Consider the following 26764-nt stretch of genomic DNA (forward strand, 5'->3'; position numbering starts at 1 on the left):
AGAGGTGGATTTGTTTTTACATCTTTTATAAAATTAACAACTAACCTTTGCTTTTGTGCAAATGATGAACACGCAGCTATGTGATAAATTGTTACGGACACATTACACTTTGTCGCATTCACAATCGTGTAATGGGAAATGTAACTGGAACCAGAGAACTCAAGAACAATAATGAAGATTCTCGAGGAATTTACTGTGTATGATGTGGTAAAGATTTCAGCAGAAAAAGTAAAGAAGTTTAGCTAAAAGAAAACACATATTTCAACAAAAAATGTAGGTAAAAGAGGATAATTGTTATTAAGTAACGCTGGTAATCATGAATGGATTTTCATGAGTTTTATTTCAATATAAATTCTAATATAAAATTGTTTTAAAATTCAATGATATGCCAAAGTAAATAAAGTTTAATTTAAAACAATAAATGATATTAAACTAACATAGGACTGTGAACATTTACATTCAATTTATATTTGTTTTTGGTTGGAATTATAAAAATAAACAAGCAAATAAAATGGTATTCTACAATGTACAACATTAATATTGGTTACTAAAATATTTCTTTGTTATGTTACAGAGATCTAACTCCATATAATCACTGACACACTGGAAAACTTTGGCTCACATTCTGTCGAACTTTTAGGCATAGGAAAATTTTCTTACAAAGAGCTCTCATGTTTGGAAGGCTTACAACATAATGGTATCCATGAAAAGCCAATTTTAAGCAAATTCTCCTAAAGCTAGACACATAACACATGCCACACAATGAAACAATTAAAGTTTTAACAATATTTAACAAACTAAAATAACTTAAGTACAGTATATGGCTAAATGACACATCTTCAGACTAAAATATCTTAAGTAAGACTATGCTACGGGTGGGATAATGTAAAACATGTGCATATGTTTGACATTGCAGCTGCACACTGGTAAACACAGTGTAATTAAATTTCTGTTCCTATTACAAAAGATAACTGATGAAAACAAGAGATGTCAGTTCTTAATATTGCTAAATGTGTCAGATCTTGTATGACAGTATGTTTAAATATCTCACAGAGAAAGTTTCATTGTTACTGCAGCTGCAAGGAAGATGGCATTTTGATGATAGTGGGATATGCAATTAGTACAGTGATCATAGTAGAAAGGATGAGTCCCACTTCAAGATAATATATTTCACTAGTAAATCGCCTGGTAACTTTTCTGGTACTGAGGTACAGCTTCTGAGGCATAAAGTGGTAGCTACAAATGTTACCAATTCTGTGCTTTTTCAAACTACCTGCACTTCTTCAGAGTACGTCGCTAAAAAATTATTAAGCTATACACAGTATATCATCCAAATAACAGAAACTTACTTTAGGCAGAATATATATTCAATTCTTGGAATATGTTGATTCATGATTTGATTACAGACACAAAATTTTGTGTTCAGCGGAATATTATGATGTAGTTGAAAGACTCTTCACATTGTTATATAATATATCAGTTATCCAATGATTGATATGTTTAAATATTCATCTACAATTACTGGAGCATTTACTTAAGGGAAAATAAGACTCCATAGTAATGGTCACAGTTGCTCTGCATATTAATATAATTCCTGCAGAGACATGTGAAGATGATGTAGTAACTCTGAGAAACAAATATGACCAAATGTTGATAGATAACTTTTAATGCCTCCTTCACAGAAAGAAGTCTCGACATGGCATTCACAATTCCCTACCTTACGTGTAAACAATAGTGATTGTCATCAGCAGAAGGATGTTGTGGCACTTACCACTGCAGTATCTGCCATCTAACACTTGTTAACATAATTTACATTTACACTTACAGACAGTTCTTAAAGTCACCATTCAGGTATAATTCTTGACTAAGTTTGGCACAGACTTTCAGGACGGACATACACACAAACACACATGCACACACACAGGCATAGACACAAAGATGGTCAAAAAATTGTTGCTAGTACTGCATTACAATGTATGTTCCTTGCAACAGTTATCCAAGCTCCAAGATTTAGAGATCTGCATGCAAGATCATTGTATTCAGTTTCTTCTTGCAATGTGGTCAAGAACATATTTGCAGCAGCCTCGTAGTATCACTTTTTATCAAACAGGGGATTGCAGCGACAAACACAGCAGGAAGGGAAGAGAAACCAATCCATAAATATTCCTTTGCAGTCATTATCTGGATCATATGCAAGTAACCTGTGCCATTTATACTTCTGTTCACATCCACAGTCTCCAGAGCACCTCTTTGTCTGTGTTTTCCTGGTAAAATAAAAAAAGACAGTAAATTAGTTTTCTGAGTAAAAGAACACAGTAGCACATAAAATACTAATCTTACTCTTAATAATCAAAAAGTTATCCATATGCAAAATGGCTCTGGACTAAATAATAAAAACATACAGAAAAGATTTAAATGTTTGTTTATTAGTATTCCTATGAACATGCTTTTATTTTTATTACATGTTAGATTTATCTTGAAACTGATTCATACAAGTTGATTTTACTTATTTATGTTAAGACACAGTGAAAGAGAAAATACATTTCTTTTTACAACAATGTTCAGAGCTGAATACTTTGATTTACCGATACTTAAATTAATGACTGCTTTGTCTCGCTGATTTCTTTGTGTGTTTTGTTGACCCTTTTGCTGGCACTTATAATACTTCTCCACTGATGGGTGGTACAGTTTTTAAGAAAGACAAAAGGACATATACGGAGAAGCAACAGGACCAAAATCATCATCCAGTGACACTGATAAATGTTTTTAAGTGCTTTCTCTGTTACATCATATGAATGTTCGTTTGTTCTTGTCAACAAGAGTGTGGCTCGTTTTCTTCCCATCTTTGTGTAATTGAGCTAGTGCTCCATATACAGTAATACTAATGACATGTTGAACTCAAATATTAATTTTTTAAATTATTTCTAATAATAATTAATAATTTATTTGATACTGAATAATTATGACCATCATGCTGCTATTACTACTACTGCTACCACTACTAGTACTACTACTAATTATTATTATTATTATTATTACTAAACAATGGAAAATCCAAGATGGAATGTAACAATATTATGAAAAGGAAGTTGCTATTCACAATGTAGCGGAGATGCTGAGTCACAGATATGCACGAGAAAAGGACTCTTACAATTAAAGCTTTCGTCAACAATATACGATACACACACACACACACACACACACCCACACACACACACGCACCCACACACACACACACACACACACACACACACACACACACACACACACACACATGCAAATGCCACTCACATACACAACTGCAGTCTCAGGCAACTGAAACCACACTGCGAGCAGCAGCACCAGTACATGATGGGAGTGGTGACTGGGTGGGGGTAAGGTGGAGGCTGAGGGCTGGGGTGGGGAGAGGGAGGGAGAGTGTGGTGGGGTGGTGGACACTGAAGTGCTGCAGGTTAGATGGTGGGCAGAGGGGGGGGGGGGAATAGCAGAAAAGGAGAGAGATAAAAAGACTGGGTGTGATGGTGGGTTATTATTATTGCTCTCATTATTACATCCATAATTATATCTACAGCTATAGACTGCAAACCTCTGTGAAATGCATAGCAGAAATTACTTCCCATTGTATCACATCTTAGGATTTCTTTCCATTCTATTCACATGTGGAGCATAGGAAGAGTGACTGCTTGTACTGAATTGAATTGAATTTTATTTAATCCTGTAGGTTTACAAGGTCTACGGCAAGTGTATGTGCAATAAAGAACAGATCAGGAACATTCCTTGGTATGTGTTGTAAATAGTCTAATCTTTCATTTTTCATCCCTACAGGAATGATATATTGTGCGTTGTAGTAAATACCTAGATTCCTCACTACATACAATGTCTTGAAACTTTGCAAACGTGCACTTTCACAGGATAGTTGGTGTTCAAGTACCTTCCAGTTCAGGTTCTGTGATGATGGCCCATGGATCAAACAAACTTGTGGCCATTTTTGCTACCCTTATTTGTGTATGTTTAATACCCCGTGTTAATCCTTTTTGGTATGGGTCCCACACAGTTGAACAGTATTCTTGGATGGGTAGCATGAGGTTTTAAATTAAGTCTGCTAACATCACAGATTGAATATAGGTTTTTGCACATGTATTAACTCTCATTTGCAGTGGGAATGGTGCCAATACTCAAAACATTCTGCACCCTGGGTTTGAACTCATCCACAGTTTAAATTTTCAATAAAAATTATCAGCAGTAGCAGTCCAAGATTTCTGGTGTAAGCAGTCATCTTGATTTTGTCAACAGCTTTTTCAAAGAAGGTGGGGAAGGAGACAGAGTTTCAGGATAACCTCTTGGCCTTGGGGTGACAAATTGACCCTAAAAAGTGAAAGAACCACCAGTAACCAGTAGCAACAGGATGCAGAAGGCACTGGAATCATTGCATTAAACACATACGGGCATTCACATGTGGCCTGTAATTGAAAGTCACATGATGCTTTCTTCATTGGCAAAAGATTTCTGATTAATCCCACACTCAGATCTCAGGGAGATAACCTTTAGAAAAAGATTGGACACTAGTTTTAGGAAGGCACACTGTGAGTTCGAGAATGGAAAGTCTGGATGGGATAGGGAAGCTAGAAAATCTAAAAAGGAAAATAGATACAATGGGGATCAGTGAAGTGAAATGGAAAGAAGATGAGGATTTATGATGAGCAAAATTAGGGTAACATCAACAGCAGCAGAAATTAGTATAATTGGAGTAGGATTCTTTTTGAATACAGAAACAGAGCAGAGAGTTGCTGGCAACAGTACAGTGATAGAGTTGTTCTTATCAGAACTCACAGCAAACCAATGCCAACAACAATAGTTCAGGTATATGTGTCAACATCACACATAGAAGATGAAGAGGCACAGAAAGTATATGAGGATACTGAATGGGCAATTCAGCACGTAAAAGGAGACAAAAATCTAATAATTATGGGGTATCAGAATGCATTGTTAGGAGAAAGAATAGAAGATAGAGTTACGGGAGAATATAGTCTTGGCAGTAGGAGTGAGAGAGGAGAAAGACTAACTGATTTCTACAATAAATTTCAGCTAGTAATAGTGGTTACACTCTTCAAATATCACATGAGGAGGAGATATACTTGGAAAATGCTTGGAGATATGGAAAGATTCCAACTGGATTACATCAGAGTCAGCCAGAGGTTCCAAAATCAGGTATTGGGTTGTAAGGCAAATCCAGGAACAGATATAGACTTGGATCACAAGTTAGTAACGATGAAGAGTAGGCTGAAGTTTAAGAGACTCATCTGGAAGCATCACTGTGCAAAGAAGTAAGATGCTTAAATATGGAGGCTTGATGAGATGTCTTTGAATTTCTCTGAGGTTGTAGACACTGTGATAATGACTACCATGTTAGCAGTTCAGGTAAAAAGGAATGGACAGCTCTGGAAAGGCCAATCATAGAAGTCAGACAACAAATGTAGGTACTAGGAAGGTAACTCTGAAGGAGCCTTGGGTAACAGAAAAAATACTTCAGTTGATTGGTGAAAGAAGGAAGTTCAAAAATATTCATCCATGAAAATTAGAAACTACTGAGAGATGTCATTTACAAATAAAATAAAGAGAAAGTGCAGAACAGTCAAGATGTAGTGGCTGAAGCAGAAAAATGTGAAGAAATCAGAAGAAAAATGGTTATTGGAAGGACTGATTCAGCATTAGTGGGCAAATAAACTAGACTCAGAGTGTTGCTAACCTTCAGACAAACCCTTCCAATGTAGCCTTGCTAGTGTATGCACATGTGTTTTATAACTCTGAAGAAGGATTCATCTGAATGCTAACAATACTCTATGTTCTCTATCAATTGCCTGGCACTCAACCAGTTGGTGAGTTGTTACCTTCACTCCTTCCATTATCTTCCCTCTACTTTATTTTATTAAAACGTTCAGAGCAGCAAACTATAAAGAATATGCTGATTGAAGGCTTGGTCTTTCTGAAATGTGATTAAATGTTTCAGCTTTTTCATGTGTAAAATATTGACTCTATAATATTCATTATATATGTAGTACACTATGTGCACATTTTAGTTTGTGTTGCATCATTTAGTAGAGTTAATCAACTGAGATAAGTCAATCCAGGCATTAGGGAGAGGATAAGACTTTCTTACAGGTGGAGATATTTGCAACAAAGAGATACACATCTCAATTTTAGAACTTCTAGAAACTCATGTTAAGTAATTATTCTTGATAGCCACAAAAGGTAGATACTTGTTCGTCATATCATCACTTTGGAACACCATTTCTTTCCATAAGTTAGGGAAAGTCTTTCTGAAAAAATTAAAGAGAAAATTTTGTCATGGAGCAGTTCAATCTCGAATGACTGTAGGGGAAACAGGAAAGTTATTTAAAATGATGTTATAATAAACCCATCAAGACACTTTGTGACCATACAAGATGGATGTGAATGTATTTGCCAAATACTGAAAAAAGGCAGAAAAAAGTCGAATTTTTAATAACAACATTAGGAAAATACAATAAAAAATTAACCTTTCTACTTGCTTTGATCATATTGTCAACACAACTTCCACTTTCTGTAGTACCTGCTTCAAATATTACAGAAAGCTAACTTGCAAAATGATGATGAAAACAATGCTGACGATATGATCAAAGATTTTGAGTTTTCAAAATTATTTCTTCTTCTGAAGTTTAAAATTGAGAGTACACATGAAAAGGAACAGAGCTGCGAAAAGTACAGCAGAAAAGAATATGTCACTCATAGTTTAGCATCAAGAGAGATATGCAACAAGCAAGGGAGTAAAAATTATGGGCTGCAATGTGAGATATTATCATCTACTGTTGTTCATTATTTTACTTCATTCCCATGTGGTGCTGCATACATTTCTTACATTCAGTTTTGAGTGACCTATTCCCTTTTGCTATACCATTAGCTCTATACTTACGTACATTCATCTGCGTGAAAATATAACAATATATCACAATAAACAGAAGTTTTTCCTGACATTTTGATATTTATTATTTGTTTCACTTGCACTTTTTCTTTTAGTTTCATATTTCTATGAATATTATTAGAGTTCATCAGCCACACAGCTAGACATTCTGCATGCAGTTCACATATCTGTATGAAAACCCTATCTGACAAAAATTTTAGTCTACTTATGACAAAACCTTCAGAAAATATCCACAACATCATTTGAAAGTTGTTGGCAGGGTTTACTTCCATGATCCATGGCTACCTGATGGCAGAATCAACAACAACAAATACTTTTATGTTGTAAATAATGTAATTGATGCTAAATACTGAAATACATTACAAGACACTTGATTGTCATGGGCATCAATAAGTAAGGAAAAAAAACCTTTCATCGAATACTCACGAGCATACTTCCTGATGAATGGCCTGTTCAAAATGTTGTGTGTTGACTATGGCTCGAACTTTGCCAGCGCTGTTTGATGCCCAGTATGGTGTGACGATTTCAACCTTAGACTCACAAGCATCAACCCTAGAACAGAGTTCAACAACTTTAAAAAATAATCCCATCATTTTTCAGGAAATAACATTATAATGGATTAATGTAGGCATTAATTGGTAAATAATTTACAGAACTCTATATAAATATTATAATTAATGTAGGTAGATGATAATAGTGTAATACAATATTCTGTGAAACAGTTAATAAGTAAGACTAATTGAGATCTCCATTACGTGATGCAAAATGTTTAGTGTGACTGTTTCTTCAGTAGCAGCCCTATGCCACAAAATAGGTAAGGATGGTAGACACTGTGTGGCTAAATGTCACCAAATACATTGCAGAATATGCACTGTGTGATATTAGGTAGTGAATGCCAGGGTATGTAATTGAAGTTGTAGTTCAGCAGTAGCATATGTATGTTTACTGGCTGAAAAAGTGACTGCAGTGTATAAAGTGAGTTTCTATGATGTTTGAATGCAGGAGACCATGAGTTCGGTCATTCTGTCAGAGAGATTTCGCAGGAGCTACACAAGTGAAGATGAATGATTAGTGAAGTCATTGTGAGGTGGAAATGACAGGGAAAAAGAAAACCCAGTCATTGGTGTGGTACACCTAGTCTAGTACCCACCTGGAGATAAAATATTTTATAGTTAGTTTCATGTTCCATGGAACATTTTGCACGATAAATTGTAATGATGTGGAACAAGTCATTTTACATTCACATCACAAACTAAATTTTTTTAAATTATTTTTGTTTATTTTAAAAAAATTTCTGAAACATATAGCTGTGATTTACATGGGCTCTTTGGTTTAGTGCGTGGTAGTTAGCATCAATTGTTTCTTTATTCGTTTTTAAACTACCTGGTGACTTTGAGCTCTGAATTACCAAAACACTGCCATTGTTGAGAATTCCCTAAATGTATTTAGTAGACCGTCATGGAATGTCAAGGTAAATTTGGCCAAGTACTGCATCTTAAGGGACACAATAACTGGTGTTACCCAGTCTGTTCTTTCAAGAGTATTTTTTCCATTGGTTTTCTGACTGATTTGTTGCAGCTGCAATGATTTCCTCTCTTCTGTCCACCCTTCCATCTCAAAGTAGAGAGTGTATGCATATCGTTATGCAAATATGTATGGATGTATTGGCCAGTACAAAGTGTATTTAAACAGGTGAAACGCATGACATATAAGTAACTGTGGATGATGCAGCTTGGAAGCTGTCTAAGGGCTAATAAATGAACACATAAAAGTCTGCTCAGTGAATATGGAAAGAACAAGATATTTTGTTAGGCAGCAAACTTAATTTTAAAACTTTGCACAGAATACTTTTAATGGCATTTTCAATGGTAGATGCTGTGCACTTTAATTTGAAGGATTTGGCAGTTGTCTAAATTAAAATTGGGTCGGGTTACATTCTTGTAGACTCTGTTGATATTTAAGGTTCTTTATTCCCAGATTAGCTGACAAATCTGGCATTTCCTGGGTACTGATTTTGCCAATTTTCTATTAGTAATGAATGCAAAAAAAATAACTGTGTTTTTAGCATAGTATCAAAAAATTTATTACGATATATTGCCAAAAACACTTTTGAAATTATGAAACAGTTTCTGCATGCTGCATGCAGATACTTCATGTGTCTACAACATGATTTTGTAAATTTCTTGATGGCAATGGCTTTTCATAGGTCTGTAGATGGCTATTGTTTTCGCCTACATCAGTTTGTGCTTTGCAATTGAAACATAACAAAAACGCTGCCAAGAGTCAGGGATTTCCTTAAGTTGACTAGATTGTAGGAGTGTCTTAGAAGTAAAGAATAAATGTATTAAAACTTCATGCACGATGTGGCATTTTTTCCCTGCATCTCAGTGTTTATGATGTCATATCTCTTGAACTGTGTGTTGCACAATGACATATTTGTATAGCTACATTCAGTGGCATATGTGGCTACTGTATTCAAAACATGTTATCAATAGGATTAGTAAGAAAGAAGTAATAAATTTCAACATCATTGATTACACGGCAGTTTTTCACGTATTCATACTTATGATGTCATATCTCCTGAACTGTGATTAGTAAGTGGTTCATATCTGCAGCTCCCCGTTTCAGAAGCTTTCATTCTCTTCATATCTGAATTGCTTATCATCGACATTTCAACTCTGTAGAAGGCTACACTCCAGACAGATGCCTTCAGAAAAAGTCTTCCTGCATTTAAACAAATTTCTCTTCAGAAATACTTTTTTCTTGCCATTACCATTCTACATTTTATATCCTCTTTACTTGGGCCATCATAAATTATTTTACTGCCCAAATGACAAAACTCATCTACAACTTTTGTAGTCCTGTCTTCCTCAGTTGCGTGTAGTATTACGGTATATTGATAATTTTTACTTATGGACCGTTCAGTACATAGTGCTGTGGAATGTCGAAAAAACCACAAATTGGCGATCATAAGAAGAAGAACAATACCAAAAATGCAACAGGAGCCTAATATGTAAGAAATTGTCCACGCAACCTGCCATTGATAACGCCTTGCAGAAAATAAAGGCGAAACGCGTATGGCACTAAAATTGTGTTTTATTCAGTTGCTGTCAGACGGTCCATAAGTAAAAATTATCAATATACCGTAATAAAACTCATCTATTTCTCTTTGTGCCTCATTACTAGATTAGTTCCCAAAGTATCGCCTGATTTAACTGAACTGCATTCCATTGTTTTGCCTTTGCTGATGTTCATCTTATATCCTCCTTTCAAGACAGTGTCCTTTCCATTCAACTGGTCTTCTAAGTCCTCTGCTATCCCTGACAGAATTACAATGTCATCAGCAAACCTCAAAGTTTTTATTTTTTCACCCTGAACTTTAATTCCATCTCCACATTTTCAATTACTGTTTGCTCAGTGTACAGACTGAATAACACCAGGGTAGTCTACAACCCTGTCTCACTCACTTTTCAGCCACTTCTCTCCTTTCACGCCCATCAAATCTTATAAGTGCAGTATTGTTTCTGTACAAACTGTAAATAACCTTTCACTCCCTGGATTTTACCCCTGCTACTTTCAGAGTGTATTCCAGTCAACATTGTCGAATGCTTTCTGCAAGTATACAAATGCTATAAACATAGTTTTGCCTCTCCTTGGTCTGTCTTCTAGGATAGGTTGCAGTGTCAGCATTGCCTCGCATGTTCTCACATTTCTCCAACATCCAAACTGACCTTCTCTGAGGCTGGCTTCTACCAGCCTTTACATTCTTCTGTAAATAATGGGTGTCAGTATTTTGCAACCGTGACTTATTAAATTCACACACAGAATGAGATGGTGCATTGGTTAGTGCAGTGGAATCGTATTTGGGAGGATGATAGTTCAAACACATGTCTAAAAATCCAAATTTAGATTTTCCATTATTTTCCTAAATTACTCCAGGCAGATACCAGCATGGTTACTTTCAAAGGGCATTGTCTATTTCCTCCCCATTCTCATCGCAATTTGAACTACTGCTCTGTCTGTAATGATTTCATTGTTGATGGGACGTTAAACCAATCTTCCTTCCTTCCTTCCATATTCCCACCTGTCAGCAACTGTTTCCTTTGGAACTGGAATTATTACTTTCTCTCTGAAGTCTGTAGGTATTTCCCCAGTCTCATATATCTTGCACACCAGATGGAATAGCTTTGCTATGGCTGGCTCTTCCAAGGATATCAACAGTTCTGAGGGAATGTTGTCAGCTCCAAGAGCCTGGTTTCAGTTTAGTTAGGTCTTTTAGTGCTCTGTCAAATTCTTCTCACAGTATCACATATCCCATCACCTCTTCATTTACTTTCTATAATATTGCCTTGAAGTCCAATTCCCTTGTATAGACACTCTGTATAGGTATTCATACCATCTTTCAGATTTACCTTCTTTGTTTAGTACTCATTTTCTGTCTGCACTCCTGATATTCATACACATTGCTCTCGTTTCTCCAAACGGCTCTTTAATTTTTCTGTAGGTGCTATCTATTTTTCCTCTACTTATAACTGTTTCTTTAGACTTACATTTGTCCTCTAGTAATTCTTGCTCACCCAGTTTGCACTTCCTGTCAATCTGATTTTATTGATTTCTGTATTTCCTTTCACTTGCTTCATTTGCTGCATTTTTATATTTTCTCCTTTTCCCAAATAAATTCAGTATCTCCTGTGATATCCGATGATTTCTACTAGGTCTCGTCAGTTTATCTATTTGATCCTTTGCTGCCTTTACTATTTCATTTCTCAAAGCTACCCATTCATCTTATATTGCACTCCTTTTCCCTATTTCCGTCACTCATTGCTTCATGCTCCCTCTGAATCTTTCGTCAATCTATGGTTCTTTCAACCAATCCAGGTACAATCCCTTAATTTCATACCTTTTTACAATTTCTCATTTATAATGTGCATTTCATAACCTATTAATTGTGGCCAGAGACCACATGTGCCCCTGGAAATGTCTTACACTTCAAAATCTGTTTTCGAAATTGTATAATCAATCTGAAAACTTCCAGTGTCTCCAGATTTCTTCCAATTATACAACTTTCTTTCGTGATTAATTTATGCTCCATGCAAATTTCTATCAGACAGCTGCCTCTTTCATTCCATTCTCCCAGCATACCTTCTACAATATTTCCTCCTCTTCTTTTCCCTACTATCGAATTCCAGTCCCTCATCATAATTAAGTTTTCCTCCCACTTCACTCTCTGAATAATTTCTTCTGTCTTGTAATCCATTCTTTCAGTCTCTTGGTCAACCACAGAATAGTTGGTACTACTGTGGCCGGTTCAAAATGGTTCAAATGGCTCTAAGCACTATGGAACATAGCATTTGAGGTCATCAGGCCCCCAGATTTAGAACTACTTAAACCTAACTAAACTAAGGATATCACACTCATCCATGCCCAAGGCAGGACTCGAACCTGCGACGGTAGCAGCAGCATGGTTCTGGACTGAAGCCCCTAGAACCGCTCGGCCACAGCGGCCGGCACTGTGGCCGGTGTTGGCTTTGTGACTGTCTTGGCTACGATATAAAGTGTACACTATACTGCTCATAGCAACTTACCTGCATTTCTGTTTTCTTGAACATATAGACATTTATTTGCCAGCGAAAATATATTCTTACATACACATCAAATGTTAGTTATAATGCAATACATGAAGTCTGTTTACCTAATTCATTATTATTTTCTTTCTGGGTATCAAATAACGTCAATGAAACTACATATTTCTCCTTCAATAGAGATGACGTTTTCACTGTCAACGAAAGGTTATTCAATGAAAACTTCTTCACCAATTTATGTTCTTATATATTCTCAGTGTGGGCTTTTTATTTGTCCAGCTGTTATAAAAACTAAAGCACTTATCGCTTTCAAATGTCTCACTCAACTTGTGGAACAACATTAAATAGGAAAAACATCCAAGTCGTCATGAAACATTTGCAATGTAAATTAACAAAGACTCAGTACAAGAGGTAAAAGCACAAAATGCAGTACTATAACATGAGTGACGCCCGTAAAAATTAACTTCAAATTTAGCAGATCTCAACATCTCTTTAACCAACGTCAAAAATTTCTTCCTGAGATATCCTAATCTGTTGCCCCATTGCGTTCCGTTGATGGTTCGTGTGAATTTGCCGTCTGAAAAACATTGTGAAATGTTTTACAGTATTTATTTACAACGGTTAACAGTATCGGTGAGAATGTGACCATCTGAAGACCATTTGCACCGTGATGGTAGGCGGTGGTGGGTTAGTTGAGATTCCTGGAGGCATAGCACCTGCTCCGCTCACCACTACCGCCTACCATCATTATATAAATGATTTGGACGTGGTCTCATTCTCACCGAAACCGTAACCATTGTAACTAAACATTTTATTGCGGTCAAGACTATTTTTAATCCAGTGTAAAGTATTTTGAGCCAGATCGCTGTTTCTCCACGAGAAATAATCTCAAAAATTATTGTGAAATGTTTTGACGTGACGTGACGTACTATCCCATCCCGTCAAGTGTGAATCGACCTTCAATTTCTGCTCGCATTTACTGTGCTATCATGGTCCTAAAATATCGACTTCTACTACTATCGATTAATGAGAACGATACACTGCCAGAACTATCGACTTTCAAAACCACTGAGAATAAAGCCGGTTTCACACAGGGAACAAAAGTATCGCCACTGCTAATGGCGAACTGCAGTCGAATTGTAGTTGCATGTGTGAACTCCTAGCTTTCGGTGGCACCCTTTTAAGAAGCGCAACTTCTGTCACGCCACAAAAAGTTGAACTTGGTTCTACTTTGTTGCGCCATTTTGCCTTCTCCATAATCGAATAACGTCATTCGATTGCTACCTCGCGGCTGGATTCAAACCTTTCTAGTGCGTATTCGTTCGTAGATAGTGCTTTTGTTTGTGCGTTTGCTATTAATATGTCGAAAAAGTGGTTAGCAGCGACAATTATGAGATTCTTGGAGGTGTATCAAGAACGAGAATGCCTTTGGAACCACAAAAGCGAATCATACAAAGACAGAAATTTGAGAGATGCTGCATTAATTGAAACAGTAAACAGTATGCGTGAATATGTACCTGGAATTGATGTAGCTACAACAAAATTAAAAATTCGAAGTATTCGAAATGCTTACATGAATGAACATAAAAAAGTACTGAAATCACTTAAGTGTGGTGCGCTACAGACGGTATTTATAAACCCAGCCTTGCTTGGTTTGAAGCTGCAGACCGGTTCTTAAAACATGTAGTCGAGACAAGAGAGACGAGAAACACTTTGGTAAGTAATATTTTACATTTATTATGTTTCCAAAACATCTTATTTAGTAATATGTACAGCCGTTTAATCAGCTGAGACAGGTGACGCCATTTTGCAAACTGCGCAATTACGAAGGATTTGTGGCGTCCTGTGTGAACGGCAGCTCACAGCGCCACCCCAGAATGACTTGACTTGTGGCGATACTTTCGTTGCGTGTGTGAACCCGGCTTAACAAACCTCCGTAAATATGGCATAAATGTTATACTTTGCAAACTGATTTTGTTGCGGTGTCGCTTTCTTTTCGCTCTACATAACGTGAAACTAAGTAAAACAGCTATTGTTATCTGCTATCACAGAAGTTGAGTCACGGTAAGAGGACGGTCACCTGTGCGCATGCGCGTCACGAGTAGCTAAGATCTTGCGGCGAACATCAGCCGTGTCACTGTTAGCGTGGTGAGGGGGCCCGTCTTGGTAGTTGCGGCTATAGCGGCGGCTGGAGCAGACATGCAATAAACTGCTGGTGCCACTTATCCTGGCGAGCTTATAGCGAGAGTACCTGCCGGTCTCGGACTGGTTGTTGTTGCCGCGGAAGGACTGCCTGGACTGGCGCAGCTTGGCGAAGTAGGACTCGGAACCCGAGTTCTCAGGGGCGGTGGGGTCTGGTCCGGGGGCGGCGTGCAGGTCCGGTACACCGGGGGGCGTGTGCCTGGGCTGGCCGCTCTGCGTGCCGCCCCCCGCCGCCCCCGCCCCTGCACCCGCCTCACGCTTCAAGCTGCGCCGCCCCTTCCGTCCTGGTTGTTGTTGCTGCTGCTGTTCGTATGGCGGGCCATATTCCGTAGTCATCTGGAACTCGCCGTACATCCGCCGCATCAGCGCCTTGTTGTCGTCGATGAACTTCTCGATGCGATCTCTGCAAGTAAGGGAGAGCCCACAGTGAGTTACTGGACACACCCACATCCACCCACCGACCCACCCACCCACCCACACACACACACACACACACACACACACACACACACACACACACACATACATATGCCATTGAAACAGAGCGCATTCCACTGTTCTAAAAAGATTCCTCCGATTTCACAAGACTCTCTAAACCAATGAAGGGGCAAATTTTAATTTATGCACAGGACTACACTGTTTTCATTTTCAGAAGAACCACCCTATTTTACGAGGATATACCGGGTGATCAAAAAGTCAGTATAAATTTGAAAACTGAATAAATCAAGGAATGATGTAGGTAGAGAGGTACAAATTGACACACGTGCTTGGAATGACATGGTGTTTTATTAGAACCAAAAAAATACAAACGGTCAAAAAATGTCCGATCAGAATAGCAATAATTAGCGAAACAAAGTAAGACAAAGCAAAGATGATGTTCTTTACAGGAAATGCTCAATATATCCACCATCATTCCTCAGCAATAGCTGTAGTCGAGGAATAATTTTGTGAACAGCACTGTAAAGCATGTCCGGAGTTATGGTGAAGCATTGGCGTCGGATGTTGTCTTTCAGCATCCCTAGAGATGTCGGTCGATCACTATACACTTGCGACTTCGGGTAACCCCAAAGTCAATAATCGCACGGACTGAGGTCTAGGAGGCCAAGCATGATGAAAGTGGCGGCTGAGCACACGATCATCACCAAACGACGCGCGCAAGAGATCTTTCACTCGTCTAGCAATATGGGGTGTTTTTTTTTCTAATAAAACCCGATGTCATTCCAAGCATGTGTGTCAATTTTTACCTCTCTATCTACATTATTCCGTGGTTTATTAAGTTTTCAAATTTATACTGACTTTTTGTTCACCCGGTATATTTTACATGCTTGTTTATACAGCCTTAGGATATTTTCATGTTCATGTTTTCATCTCTGACTCGTCCCATACTTCCGAGAGCACGTTAAGAGCTCCTGCATTTATTGTTGTTATGTGGCGTCGAATTTCGCCAAAACAGTTGGAAGAGGAGGCATACAGACGGAGTCACTCACAGACACCAACAACAAAAAAAGAAAAATCACGTATCGAGATATCAGGCGGCCGTGGTGGCCAATGGTACACTGCGGGATCCGTACGACAGTTAAGGCGCCCGTGCACGATCAAACAATTAGTCAAACTATACTAGTTTTTCAGATTTTTCGGCAGTGTGCTGCTCTGTTTGACGCATCCTGCCTGGCGTGTCCGAGACAAATTTTGATTACCGGCAGATTTGACTAGGTGGCGGACGTTGTTTGTGTTGATGTAACGCTTGGCATGTTTAGAGGAAAAGGATTTTGTTAAAATTTACCTCTCTGTAACTTGCGTTTCCACAACTACGTAAACTACGATCAAGGATAAAAAAGTGGACTGGCGGCTACGGAGTGGTAGAGGTGTGATGTCTTGCCCAACCATATATTACGCAAGAAGACTTCAAGAAGAACTGCAGTATTCTACGCACAATATACAAGTGGGAGTCAACAGAGAAAAAAAAGCTCTCCGTTTCTTCCACGGACGGACGATGTATAAGCGTACATTTTCGTATACGGGTTTCTTCTTTTTCAGTGTGATTGCCAATTTTAAAAGTTGGAATGTCCGCCGGAGAAAGTTGATCTAATCATAAGGTTCTGAGTGTAATCTTTCATTTCGCAGGTTTCCATGGGTATATTTGCCTCTCGATTTCAACTAATCCGCGTCTTGTTTTCTTATTTTTTCTTATACATAGTGCTAAAGTCAATGCAAGAAATAGTTTTTCTACACTGGTAGCCATTCCAACTAGTGTCAAATTGCGACCAAAAAAAAAAAAAAAAAAATGTTCAAACGTGTGTGAAATTTTATGTGACTTAACTGCTAAGGTCATCAGTCCCTAAGCTTACACACTACTTAACCTAAATTATCCTAAGGACAAACACACACACCCATGCCCGAGGCAGGACTCGAACCTCCGCCGGGATCAGCCGCACAGTACATGACTGCAGCGCCTGAGGCCGCTCGGCTAGTCCCGCGCGGCAACTGCGACACAATGACAGTTGCTTCAAAAGTGAGGTTAAATTTAGCAGTCTCAGTTGGTACGTCTGCGTCCTTGTTTGACAAAATTGTGGATAGACATCGTCATATCTGGCAAAGTTTGATTGTTACCAGGGGCCTTTACAGTCTATCCATGGCCGAGACAGCTTTGGTAGACGTTCATACATGATGATGTCACTGCGGCGATGCTCTGGTTGAGAAATGAAATCTTCAACACGTTCTCGCGATTGTGGAAAAAGCTAGGTCTTCAGCATATTCGGGTATGTGATTCCTGCAATCTTTTCCTCAATAAAGAACGGGCCGCAAATCTTTTCTCGGAAAAAAATGGTTCAAATGGCTCTGAGCACTATGGGACTTAACATCTCTGGTCATCAGTCCCCTAGAACTTAGAACTACTTAAACCTAACTAACCTAAGGACATCACACACATCCATGCCCGAGGCAGGATTCGAACCTGCGACCGTAGCAGTCGCGCGGTTCTCGGAAAACCTCGGAAGAAAAACGACCCACCACTAAGGAACTTTTCGAATCGGACGGAAATAGGTAGATGTGACGCACGTGTACAGACAAACAGATGATTATAATTTTTTTTTAAATTGATGATTTATTCAAGAGAAAGAGCATCAGAAATTGAGCGAATCAGTACAGGTTGGTCCACCTCTGGCCCTTATGCAAGTAGGTATTCGACTTGGCATCTGAGTGACAGACTTGTTGGATGTCGTCTCTAGGGAGATTGTGCCAGATTCTGTCAAATTGTTGGGTTAAATCATCAAAATTTTTGTAAACCGTTGTCGCCAGTTTTGTAATCTCTCGTCGCCAATTTGTACAGGCCTCATCGCTGCTGGTAGGGAGGCCGAGTTGCTGCGGTTGTTACGGTACGCCGAGTCTGTGAGTTCGTGAAACGCCTTCTGGTGCATTACACTAGCCAAGACAATTTTTCCCTGCCACTATTACAAAGCTATGTCCCAAGGTCAGGTAACAGGATAGGAGAACGAAGGTTCTACAACAGTCCAACAAATTAGTAACGAAGTCACACAAATGAGTTAAAAAAGTTTACTTACCTTTGTGACTAGTTGAATAAGGAAGTCTGCAACATTGCTTGTAATATACCACAAAAACGGTTCAAATGGCTCTGAGTACTACGGGACTGAACATCTGAGGCCATCAGTCCCATAGACTTAGAACTACTTAAACTAACCTAAGGACATCACACACACATCCATGCCCGAGGCAGGCTTCGAACCTCCGACCGTAGCAGCAGCGGATTTCCGGACTGAAGGGTCTAGAGCCGCTCGGCCACAGCGACCGGTATACCACAAAAAAATGCTCTCAATGGCTAAGTGCAAATAATCGTAGGTAAACTTCACGGCACATAGCAAGTGTAATTAAAACTGTTTGTTCAATTCTAAGAGCCCTGGTGAATGATCTACACTCCAGGAAATTGAAATAAGAACACCGTGAATTCATTGTCCCAGGAAGGGGAAACTTTATTGACACATTCCTGGGGTCAGATACATCACATGATCACACTGACAGAACCACAGGAACATAGACACAGGCAACAGAGCATGCACAATGTCGGCACTAGTACAGTGTATATCCACCTTTCGCAGCAATGCAGGCTGCTATTCTCCCATGGAGACGATCGTAGAGATGCTGGATGTAGTCCTGTGGAACGGCTTGCCATGCCATTTCCACCTGGCGCCTCAGTTGGACCAGCGTTCGTGCTGGACGTGCAGACCGCGTGAGACGACGCTTCATCCAGTCCCAAACATGCTCAATGGGGGACAGATCCGGAGATCTTGCTGGCCAGGGTAGTTGACTTACACCTTCTAGAGCACGTTGGGTGGCACGGGATACATGCGGACGTGCATTGTCCTGTTGGAACAGCAAGTTCCCTTGCCGGTCTAGGAATGGTAGAACGATGGGTTCGATGACGGTTTGGATGTACCGTGCACTATTCAGTGCCCCCTCGACGATCACCAGTGGTGTACGGCCAGTGTAGGAGATCGCTCCCCACACCATGATGCCGGGTGTTGGCCCTGTGTGCCTCGGTCGTATGCAGTCCTGATTGTGGCGCTCACCTGCACGGCGCCAAACACGCATACGACCATCATTGGCACCAAGGCAGAAGCGACTCTCATCGCTGAAGACGACACGTCTCCATTCGTCCCTCCATTCACGCCTGTCGCGACACCACTGGAGGCGGGCTGCACGATGTTGGGGCGTGAGCGGAAGACGGCCTAACGGTGTGCGGGACCGTAGCCCAGCTTCATGGAGACGGTTGCGAATGGTCCTCGCCGATACCCCAGGACCAACAGTGTCCCTAATTTGCTGGGAAGTGGCGGTGCGGTCTCCTACGGCACTGCGTAGGATCCTACGGTCTTGGCGTGCATCCGTGCGTCGCTGCGGTCCGGTCCCAGGTCGACGGGCACGTGCACCTTCCGCCGACCACTGGCGACAACATCGAAGTGCTGTGGAGACCTCACGCCCCACGTGTTGAGCAATTCGGCGGTTCGTCCACCCGGCCTCCCGCATGCCCACTATACGCCCTCGCTCAAAGTCCGTCAACTGCACATACGGTTCACGTCCACGCTGTCGCGGCATGCTACCAGTGTTAAAGACTGCGATGGAGCTCCGTATGCCACGGCAAACTGGCTGACACTGACGGCGGCGGTGCACAAATGCTGCGCAGCTAGCGCCATTCGACGGCCAACACCGCGGTTCCTGGTGTGTCCGCTGTGCCGTGCGTGTGATCATCGCTTGTACAGCCCTCTCGCAGTGTCCGGAGCAAGTATGGTGGGTCTGACACACCGGTGTCTATGTGTTCTTTTTTCCATTTCCAGGAGTGTATAACCAAGTGGGCGAGAGCTGCTCTTCTACCTCCCGACTAGGCTTCTGTCCGTTGTCTCCGGTCATTGGCGGATTGTACTCGGCCGGCAATTGACCGAGGCGAAGTCGATATTTTCATCCTCAGCGCCGCCCGTGGCGCTGGTGGAACTCGCGCAAGTGGCAAGTCTATGGCACCGGCATCAGCTCGCATCTTTGCGCCTGTGGTGCTTTTGCCCTGCCAGTGTCTTGTTCGGACGACACAGCAAAGATTCCGAGGTGGTTGGAGGGCCCTGCCCATAATGTTCCAAACGTTCTCAGTTGGGGAGAGATGCGGCAAGCACTAGAAACCCTCGTCGTGTGCGGGCTGGCATTATCTTGCTGAAATATAAGCCCAGGGTGGCTTGCCACAAAAGCCAACAAAACAGGCTGTGAAATACTGTTCACATATCGCTGTGCTGTAAGGGTACAGCGGATGACAACTAAAGGGATCGACTATGAAATGAAATGTCACCGGCGACCATCACTCCTGGCTGTCGGGCTATATAGTAGGCGATAGTCAGGTTGGTACCTCACCACTGTCTGGGGCGTCTCCAAACACGTAATCGCTGGTATTCGGGTTCAGTTCGAAGCGGGACTCACCACTGAAGACAATTCTACTTCATTCAATGAGATGCTAGGACGAATGTGCCCGGCACCACTGCACATGGGCTTATTGGTGTACGGAGGTAGTTGACGCATGGGACGGCGTGAGCTCAGCTTCCTTTCTGTGGCCCACCTATTAATAATTCTTGTGGTCACCAGTTGCTCGTCGGATCGATGATAATAATGAATCCAAGATTCTGAGTGCCTCTCTGACTATTGCTCGATTCTCAAGTTCTGTCGTCTCTCTAGGTCGACTGCTTCGTTCTTGAAGCTGTATTCAGTCAAGATTCACCCATTCCTGCCAGCATCGTCGAATAACGGCACCATTCCCATTCAGATGACGAGCGATTTGCCGGTAACTCCAACCGGCTTCTTTGAGCCCAGCTACACGTCTCAGATGCTGAGATCTGCGTATGTTGTTCACGTGCATGGCATAGTTACTGTCCAACTGAGTGCACGGAATGAAATTTGCAACGAATGCATGGCATGGTACCGACATGTTCCCTGTTTACTTTCTTTGCCTTCTGCGCGGTAAAATTACGCTGCAGCGTTACATATTCATCCAACAGCTTCCAAAGTTTACAATTTATATTTTCTGTCAGTACCTGTATGTATAATTTACGTAACTCCTTAGTGGTGCGTCTTTTTTGTGACAGAGTGTACATGGCCATTTGGTGGGTCTATCTTATCTTCGACCATGGTACGTGGCCTCTGTGTGCCCCATATTATTAAGTTGAGGTGCTTCGCGCTTTTCCGCTTAAATAGAACGCAGCCTCGTCACTGAACGTGAAATGAAGTGCTATCTTCCATCGTCACGTCCAGAATGAAACCACCGAATTCTACATGTTGTTGTTCCTAATCACCAAAAATGGTTCAAATGGCTCTGAGCACTATGGGACTTAACTTCTGAGGTCATCAGTCCCCTAGAACTCAGAACTACAAGGTTATTACAAATGATTGAAGCGATTTCACAGCTCTACAATAACTTTATTATTTGAGATATTTTCACAATGCTTTGCACACACATACAAAAACTCAAAAAGTTTTTTTAGGCATTCGCAAATGTTCGATATGTGCCCCATTAGTGATTCAGCAGACATCAAGCCGATAATCAAGTTCCTCCCACACTTGGCGCAGCATGTCCCGATCAATGAGTTTGAAAGCATCGTTGATGCGAGCTCGCAGTTCTGGCACGTTTCTTGGTAGAGGAGGTTTAAACACTGAATCTTTCACATAACCCCACAGAAAGAAATCGTATGGGGTTAAGTCGGGAGAGCGTGGAGGCCATGACATGAATTGCTGATCATGATCTCCACCATGACTGATCCATCGGTTTTCCAATCTCCTGTTTAAGAAATGATGGAAGTGCGGTGGAGCACCATCCTGTTGAAGGATGAAGTCGGCGCTGTCGGTCTCCAGTTGTGGCATGAGCCAATTTTCCAGCATGTCCAGATACACGTGTCCTGTAACGTTTTTTTCGCAGAAGAAAAAGGAGCCGCAAACTTTAAACCATGAGATTGCACAAAACACGTTAACTTTTGGTGAATTGCGAATTTGCTGCAAAAATGCGTGAGGATTCTCTTCCGCCCAGATTCGCACATTGTGTCTGTTCACTTCACCATTAAGAAAAAATGTTGCTTCATCACTGAAAACAAGTTTCGCACTGAACGCATCCTCTTCCATGAGCTGTTGCAACCGCGTCGAAAATTCAAAGTGTTTGACTTTCTCATCGGGTGTCAGGGCTTGTAGCAATTGTAAACGGTAAGGCTTCTGCTTTAGCCTTTTCTGTAAGATTTTCCAAACCGTCGGCTGTGGTACGTTTAGCTCCCTGCTTGCTTTATTCGTCGACTTCCGCGGGCTACGCGTGAAACTTGCCCGCACGCGTTCAACCGTTTCTTCGCTCACTGCAGGCCGACCCGTTGATTTCCCCTTACAGAGGCATCCAGAAGCTTTAATCTGCGCGTACCATCGCCGAATGGAGTTAGCAGTTGGCGGATCTTTGTTGAACTTCGTCCTGAAGTGTCGTGGCACTGTTATGACTGACTGATGTGAGTGCATTTCAAACACGACATACGCTTTCTCGTATCCTGTCGCCATTTTGTCTCACTGCGCCCTCGAGCGCTCTGGCGGCAGAAACCTGAAGTGCGGCTTCAGCCGAACAAAACTTTATGAGTTTTTCTACGTATCTGTAGTGTGTCGTGACCATATGTCAATGAATGGAGCTACAGTGAATTTATGAAATCGCTTCAATCATTTGTAATAGCCCTGTACTTTAACCTAACTAACCTAAGGACATCACACACATCCCTGCCCGAGGCAGGATTCGAACCTGCGACCGTAGCGGTCACGCGGTTCCAGACTGAAGCGCCTAGAACCGCTCGGCCACAACGGCCGGCTTCCTCATCACTATCAAACCCTTATTGCAACTGAATAATGAACGGCTTGAAACCCAAACGTCGCCGCGAAACAAGCCAAACACACAAATGACGAATGGCTCAATTCCGGCTGGTACGACGAGTAGATTTCCATGGACTATGTGCAAAACTCTGTTGAAAGTGCTCTAAGTCTCGGAAGACACCCCGCCCCCGGGGCGACCTGTGAATATCCCCATATTGCTGGTTCCATCGGTAAACGCTTTGAGCTGTAGGAGGTGCAATGCCATACTTCTCAACCATAATCACGCCACACGGTTGTAACTGAACTGCAACTGTTCAAACGGAGAACGCCAAACACCGTGCTGTATTATCGCTCAAAATGGCTGTGAGCACTATGGGACTTAACATCTGAGGTCATCAGCCCCTTGAACTTAGAACTACTTAAACCTAACAAACCTAAAGACATCACACACATCCATGCCCGAGGCAGGATTCGAACCTGCGACCGTAGCGGTCGCATGGTTCCAGACTGAGGCGCCTAGAACCGCTCGGCCACACCGGCCGGCTGTATTATCTGCACGCTACGTACATAGGGGAGCGAGCGAGATTACGATTTTTGTCAAGGTAAACGTATAGTTTTGATGTCTATGTTAAACTTTACTCCGGGATTTTGCCTTCATTCACGCAGAAGACTGAATTTTATGGAATCGGGATAACTTTTTGAAACACTTAGCTCATTTAGAATTTTCTGTGATAAGTTTAAGTGGTGTATTTTCCAGTAATGGTAATTTTGCGGGTTATTCGTTGCCGTTTTTGGCAAATAAGTGGAGGGAAGAGTAATCTAGGAGGGCATGCAGTAAACAATGCAATACTTTATTTTTTTCTCGACCAATTTTGGTTGACTGAATTAATTTGTTGTGGAACATCGTGGAAAATTCCCACTTCAGCCCCTATAGTTTAATCCAAGTTCCGGTATGTGGCGTCGCTAGACGTAACCTTCAAAATGGCGTTTGTAACATAGGTGCGTCCAAAGCAGAGAGCTGCCATTGAGCTTCTTTTCGCGGAAAAAAGCAGTGCAGATATTCATAGGCACTTGCAGTATGGAGACCTGGCAGTGAACAAAAGCACGGTGAGTCGTTGAGCGTGGCACCTGCCATCAATAAAAACCCATCTAGTATGTGAATCTGGGATTTTCTGAGACAGGCAGGGTTATACAGGGCTACTGACTTGTCGGTGGAAATTAGTAAGTTAATGGAAGCAGTAAAGTAATACATCAAACCAAAGAAAGGCGAAAGATTAGAGAATGAAATTGTCACTCAACAGCGGAGTGTGCGGTGATATGAAACTTCCTGGCAGATTAAAACTGTGTGCCGGACCGAGACTCGAACTCGGGACTTTTGTCTTTCGCGGGCAAGTGCCCTATCGACTGAGCTACCCAAGCAGGACTCACGCCCTGTCCTCACAGCTTTAATTCCGCCAGTAGCACTGGTAGAGCACTTGCCCGCGAAAGGCAAAGGTCCCGAGTTCGAGTCTCGGTCCGGCACACAGTTTTAATCTGCCAGGAAGTTTCAAAGGCGAAAGTATTTATGAGTGGCAGAACTGAGAGGAACACGTTGACATCGAAACTGCGGGACCATGTAATATAAGAAGCGGAGGAATTCTGCTACATACGAAGCAAAATACCTCGTGATGGATGAAACAAGAAGAATTTAATAAAACTATCAAGGGCAAAGAGAGTTTCCTTGCGAAAAGAAGTCTACTACTATCGAATATGGGTCTTAATTTGCGAAAGAAAATTGTGGGAATGTACGTCTGTAGCATGGCGTTGTGCGAAACTAAAATTGTAAATTGTGAGAAAACAATGGTGTTACAGAAGACTGATAAGACAAGAAATGGTAGAATTGGTGAGGAAAGGTGTATGTGAAAAACACTAACTACAAGAAGGGAATGGATGATAGGAAACGAGGAAATAACTACTATGGTACTAGAAAGGGTATGGGCACTCCGAGGTTCCGTAGGAAGTTAATTTTGTACATACATAGATAGATGGTTCATCGATCCCAGGAATAGAGAATCTCCATGATTTTTGCCTGTTATCGATATCGATACGGGCAGGATATTGGTCCTTGGAATTCTAAGTCTGCCGAGAATGTTTTAATTTTTTTTAAGTTTAAATTTTCGTGTAATTTCGCATTAGCTATGGTAATTTTTCATTTATTTTTGGAGTTATATTCACAAGCTACATTAACTGCAGGTGCATTGACTTTGTCTGCTCTCGTCCCTGTTGTGATTACTTGTAAGATTTGACGGTAGTCTCCAGAGAAGAAAATAGCAAAGCCGGGCATAGGACTATTGTTGTTACGCAAATGTCGAATTGCTCTTTGGAAAGCTTCAGTGGGTATTTTACGGGATACCGCAACATGATCCCAAACAATGGAAGCGTAATCCTGTATCAGTTACCAGTATTAGTTTGCTTTGAAACATTCATTACAGATGCAGTATGTTTCTTAGGCAGATATTGTCAGCGCGGCAGCTGGCCGGCCTTACGCCTATCGCTGTTAGACGGCAAATGCATCGTTTCCACAGTGGCAGAGGACTTCACTTCATCGTAACTCAGTTGATCAGCACGAAATATTTGGAAATCATACACACAAACATTCCTCATGGATTACTCTAACTATTACTGAAATCCATGTCAAAATCCCTACCTGTTTTATCTACATAGACTGAAGTGGCAAGTGAAAATTTGTACCAATGTGGGAATCGAACCTGGCTCTCCTGCTTAGTAGGCAGGTGCGTTAGCCACTAACCATCTTGGCACAGCAGTTCACACAACTGCACGGATTACCCTGGCACGCCTCTCTTCTCGAGCCAAATAAAACAGACTGGGGCGGCAGTGAGAATTTGGTTCAAAATGATTCAAATGGCTCTAAGCACTATGTTACTTAACATCTGAGGTCATCAGTCCCCTAGACTTAGAACTACTGAAACCTAACTAACCTAAGGACGTCACACACATCCATGCCCGAGCAGGATTCGAACCTGCGACCGTAGAAGCAGCGCGGTTCCGGACTGAAACGCCTAGAACCGCTCGGCCACAGCGGCCGGCTGAGAATTTGGATCGAGGAGGGAGGCGTCCTTGTGTGATCCATGCAGTTGTCTGAAATGCTGTACCAAGGTGGCTTTGTGGCTAACGCACCTGCCTAGTAAGCAGGAGAGTCGGGTTCGATTTCCGGCCTTGGTACAAATTTTCACTCGCCGTTTCAGTCTATATACATAAAAAAATCATATGTATATAAGACCAGTAAAGTCTCTGAAGTTGTGTCATTTCAAAATCCGTACCGTAGTTCCTGAGATTTTTTGACAGATTACCAATGCAATCTAAATTTTTAATAATTTTTTTTGTAAATACTGGGTGAGTCACTAACTCTTGCCGCCAAGAATAACTCCGAAAGTATGACAGGAGCTGAAAAGTTTCTGGGACAAATGTTGCATGGGACAACGGAGGACATAATATGATAGTGATTTTTTGTTGCTAGGTGGGCTCGCATCAGAGACATGAAGGTCAACTTTGTTTTTTTTAAATGGGATGCTGTAGTTTGGTATTTATTTTTTGATAGTGGCTATCGAGACGAGTCCAATGATGTGTAGCAGTAACGCCTTTGAAGGTCAAC

At 41.2% G+C, this 26764-nt stretch overlaps 1 protein-coding gene across 1 annotated transcript in view; it reads right to left on the bottom strand.

Moving 5' to 3' along the window:
* Positions 1-393: 393 nt before the first annotated feature.
* Positions 394-26764, bottom strand: part of LOC126456934 (protein spaetzle 3-like) — a 208997-nt gene continuing 182626 nt past the window's right edge. The window contains exons 3-5 of the mRNA XM_050092870.1: positions 14792-15145; positions 7385-7510; positions 394-2264 (exon numbers count right to left, since the gene is read on the bottom strand). Coding sequence (XP_049948827.1) covers positions 2093-2264; positions 7385-7510; positions 14792-15145 — 652 coding nt within the window. The 3' untranslated portion in view covers positions 394-2092. The remainder of the gene's footprint in view (positions 2265-7384; positions 7511-14791; positions 15146-26764) is intronic.

Source organism: Schistocerca serialis, chromosome 2 (assembly GCF_023864345.2).
Source record: "Schistocerca serialis cubense isolate TAMUIC-IGC-003099 chromosome 2, iqSchSeri2.2, whole genome shotgun sequence".
Classification (NCBI taxonomy): domain Eukaryota; kingdom Metazoa; phylum Arthropoda; class Insecta; order Orthoptera; family Acrididae; genus Schistocerca; species Schistocerca serialis.